General features: G+C 43.1%; 1 protein-coding gene across 3 annotated transcripts in view; it reads left to right on the top strand.

Moving 5' to 3' along the window:
* Positions 1-19,784, top strand: part of LOC109897546 (potassium voltage-gated channel subfamily C member 1-like) — a 133,105-nt gene that overhangs the window by 50,054 nt on the left and 63,267 nt on the right. For all 3 annotated transcript variants that reach the window (XM_031833747.1, XM_031833746.1, XM_031833748.1), the window contains exon 2: positions 8,378-9,338. In XM_031833747.1, coding sequence (XP_031689607.1) covers positions 8,378-9,338 — 961 coding nt within the window. The remainder of the gene's footprint in view (positions 1-8,377; positions 9,339-19,784) is intronic.

Below are 19,784 nucleotides of genomic sequence, written 5' to 3'. Positions count from 1 at the left end.
TTGTGGGGGCTTCTCGCCTCACACGTATAGTTAAACATCTCCACACACACACACACACACAAATACTCACACCATCTATAATAAAACATGCATGTCAAGGGAGGGAACTGTTAAATGTTTGATAAAGCAACAAAAAGAAAGATCCAATGGAAAGAGAAACGAGATTTGCAAACACATACAAAATAAAGTGTCCCCAAAAGTGGAGCTTGAGTGCTTTAGGATGGTGAGGCGAGGCAGGTGACATCACAGGCAATGGGCTCGCCGGTGTCTCTAGTCGGCACGGAAACGGGTCTCCTCATCATCAGCGTTTCCAGGCCACAGTGAGATGAGACTTGTTAAATGAGTTCATGTTAATAGGCTGGGGGAATTAAGCAGCTCTCCCAGGAGCATCCAGACCACTCATTTGGGCTGTTAATTATTATTATTTTTTTAAATCTGTCATGAGAAGATTGACCTGACTGCTGCATTTGAGGCACATCCTCAAAGACATCTATAATATAATGTACTGTAGTAAAGGTATATATACACTGGAGCCACTTGTCATTTTGGGCTGGGTTGGTTTGATATTCATAATGTCGGTTGAGTGTGTTTAGGCTTTAATATTTTGGGAAATTTTGTTGTATGTGTGTACCTGCATGTGTGGGTGCTTGTGCATGTATGTTTTATGTTTGTGTTGTATGAAATGCAAGCTCCCTTTCCAGATGTACGTGTTTCTCTCTATACTGAGATCTGAGCAGGCATTTCGCAAGACGACTGCTACTCTGCAGCCAGGGCTCTGGAAGGACCCCGATACATTCAGGCAGCTTACTGCATAGAACAGAGAGAGAGGGAAGGGGAGGGAGAGAGAGACAGAGGAGTGTGGAGGTATTGGAAGATCTAGAGGTAGAGAGCAAGCAAGTGAGCGAGAAAGAGAGAGAGAGAGAGAGAGGGAGAGAGGGATTTCAGTGTGAAAGAAAGGGGAGGAGGAAGAGGATAGCGAAGGAACAGAGAGGAGGGGAGGGGAACGCTGCAGAGGGGGAAACAGCAACACCACACACACACACACACGTATATAAGTGACTGTAATGACGTGTTACATAAAGGGAATTCATTGGGTGGCAGAGACAAAGACAGAGGGGCAGAGACAGAGGGGCAGAGACAAAGACAGAGGGGCAGAGACAAAGACAGAGGGGCAGAGACAAAGACAGAGGGACAAAGACAGAGGGGCAGAGACAGAGGGGCAGAGACAGAGGGGCAGAGACAGAGGGGCAGAGACAGAGACGCAGAGACGCAGAGGCAGAGGGGGGGGGGCAGAGGGAGAGCCGGAGAGATGCAGAAAAAGAGAGGCATATAGAGACTGAGGCAGAGAAAGACAGAGAAAGACAGAGAGAAAGGCAGAGGGTGAGGTAGAGGGCGAGGCAGAGAGAGGTTGGGCGATATGGCCTAAAAATCATACCTCAATTTTTATTTATTTTTTATTTATGGCCGATTCAGAATATACACTTACCGTTCAAAAGTTTGGGGTCACTTAGAAACGTCCTTGTTTTTGAAAGAAAAGCAAATTTTTCTTGATTTTTGAAATGTTTTCTCTAAATAAGCTTTATTGTACAAGTAAAGGTAAAATACACTGCATTTTAAACAGTCAACAATAATTTAATGAATTCAGGGCTTGTGAAATTATACTTTGGCTACCTTCCACAATAATGACCCACTAATAATGTAATTGTTTTATCAAATTAGTTTAACTGTCTATGAAAATGCAATTTTTGTTACAAATTTTACCAAAACCATGCATAATGCACAATCACTAATAATGACCAACTTCTTGTAGCAGCCATTATAAAAAATGTACACAGGTCTCAAAAGCAATCTCTGAAGAACAATTCCATGTGCTAGTGCGTAGCCTGCTAATCTTTATATTTAAAGTTTAGCCAACTTGGATCTATTTGCTAGCTAACAAGGTAGAACAGTTGAATTTGGTATGAACACACCCTTCTGTCCGTCTCCCACCGTTTGAACAGCATGCTAGCCTGTCCACTTTGTTCTTAAGTTTTCGTTTTTGCGTCTTCTACTTTTGGTTTAAGCTTCAAACAGCTTAAAATACAACATTTTTTGTTAATCGAAAATATATTTCACAGCAGTTTAGACGGTATAATGATTCTCTACACTATACTTGCTTGTTTTGTCACACAAACTGAAATTAGGCAAACTATTATAATTTTAGCAACCAAGAAATAGCGGAGCGATTTCTGCATAGTGCATCATTAAGTTTTAGTTTATTATTGTAAAATAATGTCTCAATGTGTTTCACCGTCCATATGAGCGGTTCTGCTGGACCAAACCGCAAATGGCGAGTAGAAACCGCATTTTGTCGGAGAGGAAAAAGTTATTTTTCCTATTTGTTGTTCTCAGTGGCAAGGGGATGAGGTTGGTATTTGTGTGTAAATTGGAAGTTGCACAGTCACAGCAGAAGGAGCGCGACCAAAAAGACAACACGAGAACAAGTGGACATAAATACAGGCATTTGGAATATCGTACTAAAACATACTTTGAATCTAATCTAAACATACTATCTAAACATACTTTGAATCTAATGAATTCAATATTTTGCCCAGCCATAGTTTGAGGCTGCGTTGCCGATTGGTTAGGTTGAGGCTTGGTAGAGTTAGTTTAGGTTGAGGCTGGGTTAGATTGAGGTTGGTTTAAGTTAAGTTTGGTTGAGTTAGGTTGGGTTGAGGTTGTGTTAGGTTTTGGTTTGTTTGAGGCTGGGCTGAAGTTGGGTTAGGTTATGTTGAATTGAAGCTGGGTTGAGGTTGGGTTGGGTTAGGCTGGGTTGAGGTTGGGTTGGGTTAGGCAGTGTTGAGATTGGGTTGGGTTGAAGCTGGGTTGGGTTAGTTTGGGTTCAGGTCGGTTGTGTGAGAGAGAGTGAGGTTCCGTGTGCCTGAGATGAACAGGTACTATTGATCCAGGGGGCCGAGAGGAGAAAGCCTGGTGCTTTAAACAGGCACGGCGGCTCAATCGATAGACATTTATCTATGTGAAGGCGAACATGACATGTCTGTTTTCATAATGGTGGCTGCGCATTGCCCACAGCGTCGTAACTCACTAACCCTCATCTCTCTCTCTCTCTTTCTCTCCCTCGCTCTCTATTCATCTCCCTCTTCCTCTTTCCCCCTCTCTCTGTCTCTACTGTACAGTCGCACTCCATCTTGAATCCCCCTCTCACCGATTTCTACCTCCGCCTCTCTTTTCCCCCAGCTCTTTCTCTCTCTCCCTCTCTCACCATTTCTCTCTCTCTTTCTGTCTCAGTGCAGTGTCAATGAGATTGCAGCATTCAGGATGTCCATACTGTTTTAGCTGCATCCCTCTCTCTCTCTCTCTCTCTCTCTCTCTCTCTCTCTCTCTCTCTCTCTCTCTCTCTCTCTCTCTCTCTCTCTCTCTCTCTCTCTCTCTCTCTCTCTCTCTCTCTCTCTCTCTCTTCCTCTCTAATCCCCCTCTCTCTCCCTCTAGTGTGTATTTTTGGTCTGTTGTTCGTGGTGTCTGGCACCACCTGTCTTTTATCAGAAGCACAGGTCTGAATGCACACTACAGTACCACTGCAATGACCCAAAACGCAGCACATATATATATATAGCTACATATCAGGGAACATTCATTCAGCAAATATTTTATTTACATTAACAGTCAGCTGATTGGCCAAAGCTATGTGTCTATTCTCATTGACAAGAGTTAAGGCGAATTTCGAGAGATTCTAATGGTATCTATTCTCGAGAGGACCTACTGTAATGTAAACTTGCGTATTTCTCATGTCTCGAATGCTATCTCCGGAGGTCGCGCATGACACTCGTCCAACAGATGCCCCCCTCTAAGCAGGGGAGTGTAAACAGAATTGTGTCCTTGAGCCCAACATTCATACAGTAAAAATACTAATAGCAGAGTAATGTTTTTGAAACAGCTGAAATGTAGACATGTTCATTATATTTTAAACTAGTTTTATTGAGTTTTCATCTGAAATTGCATTAACAACTTGTTACATTCTCAAATTGTCGCCCGTAGCTTTAAAAAAATGGAAGCTCAACGGTGTTGACCTACATGATATTAATAAAAATTTACTTTTATATTCGTATGAGAGGGGTGAACATTCATGTTTGATATGCTAACATTACTAGCTAGCTAGCCCAATAATGGACAAAAGGAGCCAAAGACCATACATGTTCTGTTTTAAAGGTGAATTAGCTCTGGAAACCAAAACAGCCTAACACTCCATCTCAATTGCTGTACGGATCTAGAAACATAAATCTCTCTACTTTCATATCACATCAAAATAATTTCACATATGCAAAAAACGTTTTACCACAGTTGCAGCAGACAGTATTTTTCAGTGACAACATTTTTGTGGCGTCCATCTTCCGTTTACACACAGGTATTCGGAGACGCAGATAAATAATTAGCACAGGTAGTCAGGCACTCTATCTTCGTCTGTTTTCCGTAAACATGCGCTGTAACATGGGAATATGGCTGTGTGTGAACCTTAACCCTATTAAGGTGTCTAGTAATTGAACTTATTTTGTATTTGTATTATTTCTTGCTGATATGAAATATATGCTACTTATGTTTCCAAAACCGTACTGCAAGCGATGCATGTTCATTTTTAGAGGAAGTGTCAGAAGATACTATCGTCAATAGGCGATAAACCAGTTACCATCTATGAATGGTGTTCTAGCTAGCTAGCTGTGTTATTGTCTTGCAAGCTACATTTAATGTGTGTACTAATGAGAAAATAAACCCTTTAATTGTTTGTACATGAGTGTACATTTTTGCATTATTCAAGAGTGTAATAAGGCTTGGTTGCATTATTTAAGATAAAATCTGAATTTAAGACCAAAAAGCACAATTTTGTTTTCATGAATTTGTACAATATAGCAGCTCAGTTAAACAACTAGTCTAATCTAATAGCTAGGCCTATTTTCCATTTTTGAAGATCAAGGGGTATTAAATGAATTGGAATGGCAGAAAATCTGACAGACTGTTATTTTTTTATGTAAAGATATAGCCTGTCGTAGAAAGCAACGGGTTAGATGAAGACTACATAACCAACCCATGAAGTAAAAATGCAACATCTATTTTTGGCCAGCTATGTAAACTCTAACATGGATTTATCCTGCAGTAGATGGTACATTTGTAATATAAATCAAATCTAATTTTATTGGTCACATACACGTGTTTAGCAGATGTTATTGCGGGTGTAGTGAAATGCTTGTGCTTCTAGCTCTGACAGTGCAGTAATATCTAACAAGTAATATCTAACAGTTTCACAAAATATACCCAAAATACACGTATATCTAAGTAAGGAATGGATTAAGAATATATATACATACAGTTGAAGTCGGAAGTTTACATACACCTTAGCCAAATACATTTAAACTCAGTTTTCACAATTCCTGACATTCAATCCTAGTAAAAAATCCCTGTCTTAGGTTAGTTAGGATCACCACTTTATTTTAAGAATGTGAAATGTCAGAATAATAGTAGAGAGAATGATTTATTTCAGTTTTTATTTCTTTCATCACATTCCCAGTGGGTCAGAAGTTTACATACACTTAGTTAGTATTTGGTAGCATTGCCTTTAAATTGTTTAACTTAGGTCAAACGTTTTGGGTAGCCTTCCACAAGCTTCCCACAATAAGTTGGGTGCATTTTGTCCCATTCCTCCTGACAGAGCTGGTGTAATTGATCAGGTTTGTAGGCCTCCTTGCTCGCACACGCTTTTCCAGTTCTGCCCACAAATTTTCTATGGGATTGAGGTCAGGGCTTTGTGATGGCCACTCCAATACCTTGACTTTGTTGTACTTAAGCCATTTTGCCACAACTTTGGAAGTATGCTTTGGGTCATTGTCCGTATGGAAGACCCATTCACGACCAAGCTTTAACTTCCTGACTGATGTCTTGAGATGTTGCTTCAATATATCCACATCATTTTCGTTCCTCATGATGCCATCTATTTTGTGAAGTGCACCAGTCCTTCCTGCAGCAGAGCACCCCCACAACATGATGCTGCCACCCCCGTGAAGCCCCTTTTTCCTCCAAACATAACGATGGTCATTATGGCCACAGTTATATTTCTGTTTCATCCGACCAGAGGACATTTCTCTAAAAAGTACATTATTTGTCCCCATGTGGAGTTGCAAACCGTAGTCTGGCTTTTTTATGGCGGTTTCGGAGCAGTGGCTTCTTCCTTGCCGAGCGGCTTTTCAGGTTATGTCGATATAGGACTCGTTTTACTGTGGATATAGATATTTTTTACCTGTTTCCTCCAGCATCTTCACAAGGTCCTTTGCTGTTGTTCTGGGATTGATTTGTACTTTTCGCACCAGAGTATGTTCATCTCTAGGAGACAGAACATGTCTCCTTCCTGAGCGGTATGACAGCTGCCTGGTCCATGGTGTTTATACTTGCGTACTATTGTTTGAACAGATGAACGTACCCTTCAGGCATTTGAAAATTGCTCCCAAGGATGAACCAGACTTGTGGAAGTCTACAAAAAATGTTTAGTTGTCTATGCTGATTTTTTTTGATTTTCCCATGATGTCAAGCAAAGAGGCACTGAGTTTGAAGGTAGGCCTTGAAATACATCCAGAGGTGCACCTCCAATTGACTCAAATGATGTCAATTAGCCTATCAGAAGCTTCTAAAGCCCTGACATCATATTTGGGATTTTTCCAAGCTATTTAAAGGCACAGTCAACTTAGTGTATGTAAACTTCTGACCCACTGGAATTGTGATTATTATTTTTTTATTATAAATTAAATAATCTTTCTGTAAACAATTGTTGGAAAAATGACTTGTGACATGCACAAAATAGATGTCCAAACCGACTTGCCAAAACTATAGTTTGTTAACAAGAAATGTGTGGAGTGGTTGAAAAAACAGTTTTAATGACTCCAACCTAAGTGTATGTAAACTTCCGACTTCACTGTACTAATGAACTGGGTGATGCAATATGTAAACACAATTTAAAAGTGGCTAAGATACAGTGGAATAGTGTGGAGGGCAGTTTATACATGAGATGAGTAATGGAAGATACGGAACATTATTTAAGTGGCTTGTAATCCATTTCTAAAAGTGGCCAGTGATTCCTAATCTATGTCTATAGGCAACCGTCTCTGATGTGCTAGAGATGGCTGTTTAGCAGTCTGATGGCCTTGAGATAGAAGCTGTTTTGCAGTCTCTCTGTGTCAGCTTTGATGCACCTGTTCTGACCTCGCCTTCTGGATGATAGCGGGGTGAACAGGCCGTGGCTCGGGTGGTTGATGTCCTTGATGATATTTTTGGCCCTCCTATGGCATCGGGTGCTGTAGGTGTCCAGGAGGGCGGGATGTTTGCCCCCAGTAATGTGTGGGCAGACCACACCACCCTCTGGAGAGCTGTGCGGTTGTGGGCGCTGCAGTTGCCGTACCAGGCGGTGATACAGCCCGACAGGATGCTCTCAATTGTGCATCTGTAAAAGTTTGTGAGGGTTTTAGGGGCCAGGCACCACTCAAATGTATTTAGGCTCTTGAGGTTTGAAGAGGCGCTAATGCGCCTTCTTCACCACATTGTCTGTGTGGGGGGACCATTTCAGCTTGTCAGTGATGTGTACGTTGAGGAACTTGAAGCTTTCCACTTTCCCTCATCTCCTCCCTGTAGGCTGTCTCATCGTTGTTGGTAATCATTAGAAGAAGACGATGTTTGTCTTCTTCTAATGGCCTCTTTAGCAGTTTGACATTTATGAGTCTTGTCCTTGAGGCAGAACTGAGGGATTTCAGCTAGTTTTGTGTGTCATCATATTGGTCTCTGTGGTCACTCGCAGGCGGAACAAACTTACATTTGCGCTGAAAATGTAATTGAAAAAACAGAAAGGTGTCAAATTATTTTGGTGCAAACGTCTTTTCTGAATGTAAAAGTAATCCTAGAAGTAATCATTTAGTTTTTCAAAAATCTCTGTAATCTGATGACAATATTTTTGCTGGTAACATAACGAATAACAGTCACAATTTTTTTGTAATCCGTTACTCCCCAATCCTGACTGTATGGTTGGTATGTGGTTTGTTCACTTGAACTGTGAGTTCATCAGAGTGCCTGTGTAATCGTTGGCTTTAGACCTAAAACTGTGTAAAACAGATCTATTCATGCAAAGTGGGAACCATTGGTGTTTTTTTTTTGCAGTTTAGGTTAACCTCTGTTGCTGCATGTTTTCTGTGATACAGTTTGTGAATGACATCATCTGTAAATCCATGTGATCCTTTGGGTTAGGCTTCGGTGAGAATTCAATGAGCCCAAGAAACATAATCCTGTAAAAGGCAACTATGTACAAAAAACTTGAACCTAACCATCTTTCTCCCTCTCTCCTCTCCTACAGTACTGTGCGTTCCTCTCCCTTCTGTTCATCCTCATCTCCATCACCACCTTCTGCCTGGAGACGCACGAGGCCTTCAACACCATCTACAACAAAACAGAAAACGTGACGGTGGACAATGTGACAAGTCAGGAGATCGTCTACGAGGTGGTGACCGACGGCTGGCTCACCTATGTGGAGGGAACGTGCGTCATCTGGTTCACCATCGAGGTCATGATGCGCGTGATCTTCTGCCCATGCAAGAAGGAGTTCTTCAGTAGCACCCTCAATATCATTGACTTTATTGCCATCATGCCCTTCTACCTGGAGGTGGCGCTGAGCGGTCTGGATTCCAAAGCCGCCAAAGACGTGTTGGGCTTCCTGCGAGTGGTGCGCTTCGTCAGGATCCTGCGTATCTTCAAGTTGACTCGTCACTTCGTGGGTCTGCGGGTGCTGGGCCACACGCTCCGTGCCAGTACCAACGAGTTCCTCCTCCTCATCATCTTCCTCGCCCTCGGGGTGCTCATCTTCGCCACCATGATCTACTATGCCGAGCGCATCGGTGCCGACCCTGACGACCCTACGGCCGCCAAACACACAAACTTCAAGAACATCCCCATTGGCTTCTGGTGGGCCGTGGTCACCATGACAACTCTGGGCTATGGGGACATGTACCCCGAGACGTGGTCGGGGATGCTAGTGGGCGCACTGTGTGCCCTGGCGGGTGTGCTGACCATTGCCATGCCTGTGCCCGTCATCGTCAACAACTTTGGCATGTACTACTCACTGGCCATGGCCAAGCAGAAGCTGCCCAAGAGGAAGGGCAAGCACATCCCTCGGCCCACCATGCCGGGCTCGCCCAACTACTGCAAGCCAGACGCCCTGGCCATGGCCACTGCCGGGCCGGGTATGGTGGGCTCAGGCAGCCTGGGGGGAGGGGACTGCCCTCTGGCCCAGGAGGAGATCATCGAGATCAACAGGACAGGTGAGTAGAGCAGGGGAGGGAGGAGATGGATGGAGGGAGAGAAGGGGAGGAGAGGCATGTGTGTGCGTGCACGCGCCTGTGTGAGTGTTTGTGTGTGTGGATGAAGTATATTTGGAATCTATCTAGAGTGACTGACTGCTGGTGACCTTCAGCATCCCACACTAATATTGCAATATTATGATCAAATGACCCCGATCACTCTCTCTACATGATGTGGTGTCTCGGCTTGTCTCTGAGTCACATATAACTAACCCAATGTACCACAACATATACCCCAAGTCTGAATCACTGTACTGAACTTTAGCCAATAAAGAACACCCATAAAATACTGGAACAGTCTTAAATAGCACCTTGTCAGATTATGGTTCCCAACCATCACAATCCTCCCTTTCTACCGCATGTGTGGGTATGTGGTGTGTGTGTTTCCATCCCTCTCCAGTCTGTAGAATTAACCCGATTAGAGAGTGTGGGGAGAAATGAAGTGGATCTGTAACCATGTTAAATAGGGAAGCTGAGGCCGCACACATGCACACACACACACACACACACACACACACACACACACACACACACACACACACACACACACACACACACACACACACACACAAGCTGATGAGGTCAGATAGACACCGTAGCTCTGTATAGAGCAGGGTGATCCCATAATCTAACCCCCCCCAGCCACCCCTCCACCCTCATCCTTCTCTCTCTGCTGGGTAGCTCTCAACACGTCGGCTTTAACGTTTATAAATATTTGGTTGGGAAGATTGGACTGTCAAAACGCTGTTTGACAGTGGACAGAAATGTAATTAAACTTGAAGAGTAGAGCGGGTGATGGGTGGAGGGTTGGGATGGGGGTGGATTGGGAGAAGGATTAGTTATGACAAGAGAGAAGTTGAGAAGCATGTAAAATGGAATTCTAGATGGCCCCTCAATTTACATATGTAGGCTACTCAGAGCCTGATACCTGATCGCACGCGTGCACTCACCCAAGCACACACACGCACACACACGTGCATGTACACACACACTCGGGATGTGCGCGAGTACTCAAGTACTGGAATCTGTGTTTGTGTTCAATTCAATTGAGTACTCAACATTTTCAAATGCAACTTTTTAGCAGGTTACATTTAAAAGCGCTGACAACATTTCTGCAAGATGTGAGTATGTCAAGGGCAGTGAATGTTAAAGTTGTGTATCAGAACAACCAGCAGTGGGCCACTGCAGCTAAATAAATATAGGGGAAACACTGCACACTGAATTGACAAGTAATACATTACTTACAATACACACACACACACACTTACATACATTTGTACATCATATAGGCCTATTTCCCTCTTGCACTAGCAACCCCCCACACTAGTAATAAATAGTCTTTTTTTGTGTGTGTGTGTGTGTGTGTGTGTGTGTGTGTGTGTGTGTGTGTGTGTGTGTGTGTGTGTGTGTGTGTGTGTGTGTGTGTGTGTGTTTGTAGGGACATGCCAGTCCCGATCAGCTGGTGAGTTCACACAGCCAAAATAGCTCCTTCTGTCAACACAGCTTACAGCCCAGGAGGGGAGACAAGTGTAGCTCAGGCTGTAGAGCATAGCTGCTTGCAGCGCTAGGGTTGTGAGTTCAATTCCCACAGGAGACTAGTAGCAAAAAAAGTATTAAAATGTATGCATTCACTACTGTAAGTCGTTCTGGATAAGAGCCTCTGCTAAATGACTAAAATGTAAATAGGGATTGGTGTGGAGTAACCAACTAGGCTCTGTTTGAAAGTTTTAGGGCCAGTTTCTGGGAAACAGTTTAAGCCTAGAGTAAAAAATTATTTAAATCAAGAATTTCCATTGAACATGCTTTTTAGTCCTGGGATCTTTTATTTCAGGTCGTGAGGCATGGACCAACACATTTCTACAATCAAGATGGCGGCAGGGCAGTTTCGCTAAGCGTGTTGTTTCACGCTGTTTGTTTGTTTCAAGTGTTACACGTTTTTATTACTTTGCAAAACCGTTATAGGCTGCGAAAGTTAAACAACAGGCAAAATCTAAAATCCTACAGGATCAAAGCAATCGAAGTGTTAAAATCGCTAGTAAACCAAGCAGGGACATCTGCTGGTTTCGACATGAGGAGATAAGCCGGTGTGGTGCCCTCCCTGAAAGCCGAGAGAGGATACATCTGTGTTGTGACTGACTGTCTAGACACGTTTGGGCCGACTAGCCTTGGATACTCCTCGACGGTCAGGTTTTTCATCTGTGTTCCAGCAATCTACCAGAGTCTTCTGACTCCTTTCCTGTCTTGCTGTGCTGTGTGCTTAGGGTTGCCAAATGTCCCGTATTAGCTGGGATGTCCCTTATATTGGGCTAAATTGGTTTGTCCCATACGGGACATCCCTTGTCCCGTATATTCATCCAATCACAGTATAGCCTAAACGCCAATTCCTGCAAAGTCATGTCTGTTGTTGTTCAGTCAGTTTGGCATATCAAGGAAAAATGGATAAACCTGCAAAAAAAAAAAAGACTGTGCAGATACAACAAACAATGGGAAGCAAAAAAGATGTGGGTTAAGCCCCGTCAGTGGTGACTGGACGAAAGCTTTCTGTACTTTATGCCGTCGGGAATTCTCAGTTGGCCATTGGAGGGGTCAATGACCTAACTCAGCATGCATCCACAGAAATGCACAAGAAGGCCATGCTGGCTAAAGGGGCTAGCAATATCAGTGCATTCATCGCGACGTCTACTGCAGAAAATGACAAAGTCGCGGCAAGTGAAGCCTCTCGTATGTGTACCATACGGTTAAACACGGACTCAGCTACAACAGCACCGACTGCCTTGTTAAGCTCAACGGTGCTTTGTTCCATGACTCAAAATGTTGTGAAGAAGTTGCACTTGGGAAGAACGAAAGCTGAGATGATTACAATGAATGTTTTAGGACCAAAGTCTGTGCGGGATATTTTGGATGATCTGTCCCCGACCGAAGGTGAGCCGGTGTATTTCTCAGTTGCCAGTGATGCCTCCAACAAGGGAAATAGAAAAATGTTTCCAGTGTGCGTGAGATATTTCTCTGTGACTGATGGAATGCAGTGCATGTTACTTGACTTTCATGAAGACAGTGGTGAAACTGCAAATGGCATACATCAAGCTCTGATGAGCTGTCTGGAAAAGCATGAACTGGATATTAGACACATCCCAGCCTATGCAGCAGATAATGCCAATGTCAACTTTGGAAAACACCACTCTGTTTACCAGCTATTGAGCAGTGCCAACAATCGCATTCTGAAAGCTAATTGCCCAGCTCACATAGCTCATAATGCCTGCAAGCCTGCCTGCGATCAGCTGTCAGTGGATATTGAGACAATTGTTTTAAAGATCGACAGCCACTTCTCAGTATCTGCTTCCCGAAGAGAGGAACTGCGAGCATTTTTTTTTGCCTTTGTTGACATTGAGTGGCGTGAAATTCTGAGACATGTTTGCACATGATGGCTCTCTCTTCATCCAGCTGTCGATCGTCTCCTGCAAAGCTGGCCAGCTCTTCATACTTCAGGTCCCCTGGGGAGACAGAGTATTTTTGAGTATGAAGAAAAAACAGAAGCTGCTGAGATTTATCTGTGCTTTTTCCACAATGTTGGGGTGTGTTTTTGACCAACTCGTAAAAAAAGCTCGAGGAAACAACGCTCTGCATGACAGATGTTTACAAGGAAGTCCAAAAGTTTAAAATGAAGATGCTTCAGCGGAAACAGGACAGCTTTTTTGGGGATACCAGACCAAGCAGCTGATGGACAAACAATTGTCAGCACAAGAGATCCAAACAGCAACAGGACTTTGAAGTTCTATGACACTGTCATTACATACATTGACAAGTGGTTTGATTTCTCACCAGAAGATGTAATGGTGAAACTGAAACGGATCGGCCTCTATGAGGAGCTCTCCTGGAGCAGGTGGTGGTTGCCCTCAAAATGACAGAGACGGTCAGTATGGACCAACTCTATGAGGAGCTCTCCTGGAGCAGGTGGTGGTTGCCCTCAAAATGACAGAGATGGTCAGTATGGACCAACTCTATGAGGAGCTCTCCTTCACTGACCTGGAGCAGGTGGTGGTTGCCCTCAAAATGACAGAGATGGTCAGTATGGACCAACTCTATGAGGAGCTCTCCTTCACTGACCTGGAGCAGGTGGTGGTTGCCCTCAAAATGACAGAGACCGTCAGTATGGACCAACTCTATGAAGAGTTTTGTGCTAGCTGGGAGGAATTACAGAAAGCCAGACAGGATACCACAAAATCCACCAGTGAGAAGTGGGTGGCAGTTTTCCAAAACCTAGGGAAAGCCAACTTGATCAACATGTTCAGGATTGGTCTCATTTGTCCTCAGTGTGCCAGGCTCAAATGCCTTTGTAGAGAGGATTTTCTCTCTGATGACCATTTAAATGGTCAGACTCAAGAAACAGATGCAGCACAGAGCTGATCAAAAATGAACTTTAAATATCTGTAAACTGTGACTTGTCATGTGAGGACTTCTCTCTGGCTATGCAAAAGGACAAAGGACTGCTTGAATCAGTCAAGCAGCAAAGAATATCCATGGAAAAAGTAGACTTGGTGAGTGACTCATGCCCCTCTTTTCCTCTTTTGCATTTGAAATGTTTTTCTTTCTTTTTTTGCTGTAAAGGTCAAAATGGAAATTTTTTAAATAATTTATTTTGAGGTTTATTCACATAAGTTTACATAATGATACAGTTTTAGTCAAGCTATAGACTAAATTGAATATAACCATGTTTTGCTTTTCCAATTTAATAAGAATATGAATATACACTGTATATTCATTCACACAACACCATACCTACACCGCCGTGGCACCGTGCTCTGGCACGCCACCTTTTGTCCCTTATTTGGTAGTGAGAAAGTTGGCAACCCTATATGTGCTGGAAGCCGGAGGTTGGTATCTGCGCTGTGAGATAACGTCTTGATGCGCTGGGCTTCCTATCTTTGGGCGGTGCGAAAGTGGCGTGGGAGGTGGTGGAAAAATTCTATTTTCCCAAGTTTATGCAAATCACCAGCGGCAACCGTTGGGCGATGACCAATCATATCGAGTGGTTCTTATGACGAATTTGACGCTATGCCACCCAAGGCTGGAGACTTTCTTCAGCAAAGATGGCTGACAAAATACTAGGATGGAAGCAAATGTAAGTTATTATAACGTCATAACGAATCATGCAAAAAATGTACAGTTGACAGGAATATGTTGATTAATGTAGAGACAAACGATTATGCATATTTTTTTAATCATAAAGTTAATTTACGAAAATCGCGACAAGCTAACATTAGCCAGCTAGTATGAAATCGTAATTCTGGTTTTGCTTTAGGGACTCCTGAAACAACCAGCAACCCAGGCTGTCGTCTTGTGAAACAGTGGATGTAAAGAATCTAGCTAGCTAAAGCATTTACTACAAATTGAATGTACAATTTTGTAAGCTTGCCTTGCTGATATTTGCCATGCAATGCAGATAGATGAAATAACGTAGCTAGCTATGTTTTTGCTTATTGTGCAATGGAGGATAACAATACATGTATGCCTATGTATGTGTAACGTTAACTAACTCACTTTTGTACTGTAGTATCTGGGATCTACATCTGTTTATATTAGTTACTATGCAGTTACTAAGCAGTAACGTATTACGGCAGTGTTACGTTACTACGCCTAATAGGAAATGCACATGCGCACTAGGGTGCCGGGAACTGTAGAGCACGAGGGGTTTTGACTAAACGAAAACTAACTGTACTCCCGTCTCCTGCCTGGTCATTTCTCCACAACACAAATATTACAGTGGCGACGAGGTGATTAAACTACATAAACGGACATTTCTTGAAGGGAAGAATGTTGCGTGAGTAATGAAACTCAAAATAATTATGTAATTCGTCAGCTATTTTTTATTTTCTTTCGCCAGTAGAGAAGGCTAAGCACTGCTAGTAGGTACAGTAGTCAGGAGCTGCCAAGTAGCAAGACTATTGGAGTCCAGAATAGCGACACTGCCCTCTGGTGGTTAAATAAAAAAAATGTCAATGAACCCATTGAAATTAGGCGATCTCAGTGGAGAAATATTGTCAAGAAAAAAAAAGGAAGAAGGAACGTAACACGGTGTACATTATTACAAATGAGTGCAGTGAATGAAGTAATTGCAGACACTTCTGAAGTGAAGAATTAGATGAAAATTAAGGAATACAAGGACTAAGAAAACTGAACAATTAACTGTGAAAATGGCAACCATTGGTCGAGTACCAGAGTTTGAGGCTACAAAAGAGGATTTTGATTCCTATTTGGAGCGTTTTGAGCGTTGGCTGGCTGCAAATGAAATCAGAGATGAAAAGAAAGCAGATGTATTTTTCAGTGTTTTGGGTCCAACTGAGTATGGATTGCTGAAATGTCTCATTGAACCAATAAAAGCAGTGGAGTTGAACTATGCAGAACTGACTGAAACTCTTTCAAGGTATTTCAAGCCTAAGCCAATTCTCATTGCAGAACGTTTCAGATATTACCAACGTCACCAGAGTCTAGGGGAAACCGTGCCTGACTACATCCTTGCTTTAAAAAGGCTGGCAAATACATGTGAGTTTGCACGATTTCTTGATGATGCTCTCTGAGACAAGTTTGTATGTGGTCTCACAGGTGAAGCATATCACAGAAGGCTTCTGTCAGAGAATGACCTGACCTTTAAGAAAGCCTGTAATATAGCACTTGGACTCAAGCTTGCCCACAGGGATACAATTGAGCTATCGGGACATGCAGAACATCAGAAAGGTGTTCACAAGGTCAGTGATGCACGTGGTGAAAAAGGCTCACAAAAGTCACTTTTCTCAGTCCTGTCCTCAAGGTTACACAAGAACAAAGCAGCCCACATCTCAAAGGTCTAAGCCAAGTTGGGGAGATAATCATCAGCACAGTGAATGTCGATTCCAAAATGAAAAGTGCCACAATTGTGGAAAGGTTGGACATTTACAGAGAGTGTCTAAAGCCTCGAAACGCACAGCAAGAGCGCACAAAGTGTCAGACGCAGCACAAGAAGAGGAAGGCACAACTGAAACAGTAGTGGAACTGTTCAGTGTACACGGCTTAACAACAAAAAGATGGAATCTATCTCAACATGGAGTAAGCGGGAAAACCAGTAAAAATGCAGCTGGACACCGGAGCGTCTGTATCTCTGGTTCCAGAGAGACTCTACAAAGAAAAACTGAAAGAGTGCCCTTTTCAGCCCGTGTTCATCCGCCTTTCTTCATACACTGGTGACACTCTTCCTGTGTTATGGCAGATCCAGGTACCAGTCCGGTATGAGGGGGAAGGAGTGGACGCTACCGCTTGTCATTGTTAAAGGAGAAAAATCTGCCTTGCTCGGCAGAAACTGGCTACAAAAGATCAAGTTGAACTGGGGAGAAATCTTCAGTCTGAGAAATGACAAACCAGTGAGTCAGGCTACACTGACTAACATGCTGGAGACGCACAAATAACTTTTCAAAGATGGCTACGGTGAAATACAAGACTTCACAGCAAAAGTCAGAGTGCAAGAAGGAACCAAGCCTATCTTTCACAAACCACTGCCTACAGAAGAATAACATAATCACGAAAGTATCGAGGAGCAACTGGGCGGCTCTGATTGTTGTAGTCCCAAAGAAAGACAAGACTGTCAGAATGTGCGGTGACTACAAGGTCACAGTAAATCGCTGCATACTACCAGAGGAATATCCACTACCAAACGCTGTTTGCCACTCTAGCTGGTGGGAAGGTTTTCAGTAAGCTGGACCTGGCATTCGCTTATCAGCAACTGAAGCTGGATCCAGAGTCGGAACAGTATCTGACCATCAATGCACACAAGGGGCTATTCAGATTCAATCGCTTGGCCTATGGAATCTCGATAGCTCCAGCGATATTCCAACACACAATGGATCAGATCTTGGAATGTTGTGTGCTTCATGGACGACATCCTCGTGTCAGCACCAACCATTGGAGAGCACCTTGTAGTGCTGGACAAAGTGATGTCAAGACTGGAGAAATACGGAGTGAAAATGAAACGCAGCAAGTGTGAGTTCCTCCAGGTCTCAGTGGTCCGGCACCCAACCAAATTATTCAGCCCCTTTACTTTCAGTGCAGCAAACTCTCTCCAGAAGTTCAGTGAGGATCTCTGAATGATCCAATGTTGACCTAAATGACTAATGATGATAAATACAATCCACCTGTGTGTAATCAAGTCTCCGTATAAATGCACCTGCACTGTGATAGTCTCAGAGGTCCGTTAAAAGCGCAGAGAGCATCATGAAGAACAAGGAACACACCAGGCAGGTCCGAGATACTGTTGTGAAGAAGTTTAAAGCCGGATTTGGATACAAAAAGATTTCCCAAGCTTTAAACATCCCAAGGAGCACTGTGCAAGCGATAATATTGAAATGGAAGGAGTATCAGACCACTGCAAATCTACCAAGACCTGGCCATCCCTCTAAACTTTCAGCTCATACAAGGAGAAGACTGATCAGAGATGCAGCCAAGAGGCCCATGATCACTCTGGATGAACTGCAGAGATCTACAGCTGAGGTGGGAGACTCTGTCCATAGGACAACAATCAGTCGTATATTGCACAAATCTGGCCTTTATGGAAGAGTGGCAAGAAGAAAGCCATTTCTTAAAGATATCCATAAAAAGTGTCGTTTAAAGTTTGCCAGAAGCCACCTGGGAGACACACCAAACATGTGGAAGAAGGTGCTCTGGTCAGATGAAACCAAAATTGAACTTTTTGGCAACAATGCAAAACGTTATGTTTGGCGTAAAAGCAACACAGCTCATCACCCTGAACACCCTATCCCCACTGTCAAACATGGTGGTGGCAGCATCATGGTTTGGGCCTGCTTTTCTTCAGCAGGGACAGGGAAGATGGCTAAAATTGATGGGAAGATGGATGGAGCCAAATGCAGGACCATTCTGGAAGAAAACCTGATGGAGTCTGCAAAAGACCTGAGACTGGGACGGAGATTTGTCTTCCAACAAGACAATGATCCAAAACATAAAGCAAAATCTACAATGGAATGGTTCAAAAATAAACATATCCAGGTGTTAGAATGGCCAAGTCAAAGTCCAGACCTGAATCCAATCGAGAATCTGTGGAAAGAACTGAAAACTGCTGTTCACAAATGCTCTCCATCCAACCTCACTGAGCTCGAGCTGTTTTGCAAGGAGGAATGGGAAAAAATGTCAGTCTCTCGATGTGCAAAACTGATAGAGACATACCCCAAGCGACTTACAGCTGTAAACGCAGCAAAAGGTGGCGCTACAAAGTATTAACTTAAGGGGGCCCAATTTTTCCGTTTTTGATTTGTTAAAAAAGTTTGAAATATCCAATAAATGTCGCTCCACTTCATGATTGTGTCCCACTTGTTGTTGATTCTTCACAAAAAAATACAGTTTTATATCTTTATGTTTGAAGCCTGAAATGTGGCAAAAGGTCGCAAAGTTCAAGGGGGCCGAGAATACTTTCGCAAGGCACTGTATCTGACCTGCATGAGGGGCATCCAGGATTCACTCGAATGAAAGCACTCGCTCGCAGTTATCTGTGGTGGCCTGGACTGGATCAGGACATTCAACGCATGTAGGCCACTGCTCACCTTGTGAAGCTGTTCGCAACAAGCCTGCTGCTGCACCTCTTCATCCATTGTCCTGGGCTGCTACACCTTGGGATCTCATCCATGTGGATTACGCCGAGATTGACAAGCAACATTTCCTTGTTGTCGTCGATGTCCATTCCAAGTGGATGGAAGTGTTCCCTACTCAACTGACCACAGCTGAGAAGACCATCAATCTTCTCAGACACCTGTTCGCATCCTTTGGACTAGTCAAAGAGCTCGTATCGAACATTGGCCGTCCTTTCACGTCAAACAATTTTGAAATGTTTCTCAAGAACAACGGAGTAAGGCACATCCTGTCACCACCTTACCATCCAGCATCAAGAGAGCAGCGGAGAGAGCCGTGCAAACCTTTAAGAAGGCCTGGACTTGCACAATTGGTGGCTGACTAAATACTTTTTTGCACCACTGTATGTACTACAATTATACACTTCAACAGTGTTTACCAATCTTGGTCCTAGACCATCAATGGTTACACATTGTGACTAATAGACTAGAAACAGGATTTAACTAGTTAAAAGCTGATTTGTAATTAATATATACAGAAAAATAACTGAACAAACAGTACACTACACTTCCTATGCATCATGTAAATACTCTAAAACCAGTTTGTCGTGTCTTTACTATGGATTAAATGATATGACATGCTATTTTATAAAATAATTCTCTATAATTAATATTACCTGATTAAACTAATCATGTAAATGTAATTAACTAGGAAGTCGTGGCACCACCTCGAATAAACTCTAAAAGACCTGGTAATCTTTTATATCAATAGCAGTCAATTATTAATCGTCACCTTATTCAGCCT

The sequence above is a fragment of the Oncorhynchus kisutch genome, linkage group LG10 (genome assembly GCF_002021735.2).
Source record: "Oncorhynchus kisutch isolate 150728-3 linkage group LG10, Okis_V2, whole genome shotgun sequence".
In the NCBI taxonomy this organism is placed as follows: Eukaryota; Metazoa; Chordata; class Actinopteri; order Salmoniformes; family Salmonidae; genus Oncorhynchus; species Oncorhynchus kisutch.
Note: the sequence above shows the minus strand (reverse complement) of the source record. Positions and strands in the feature narration are given on the sequence as shown.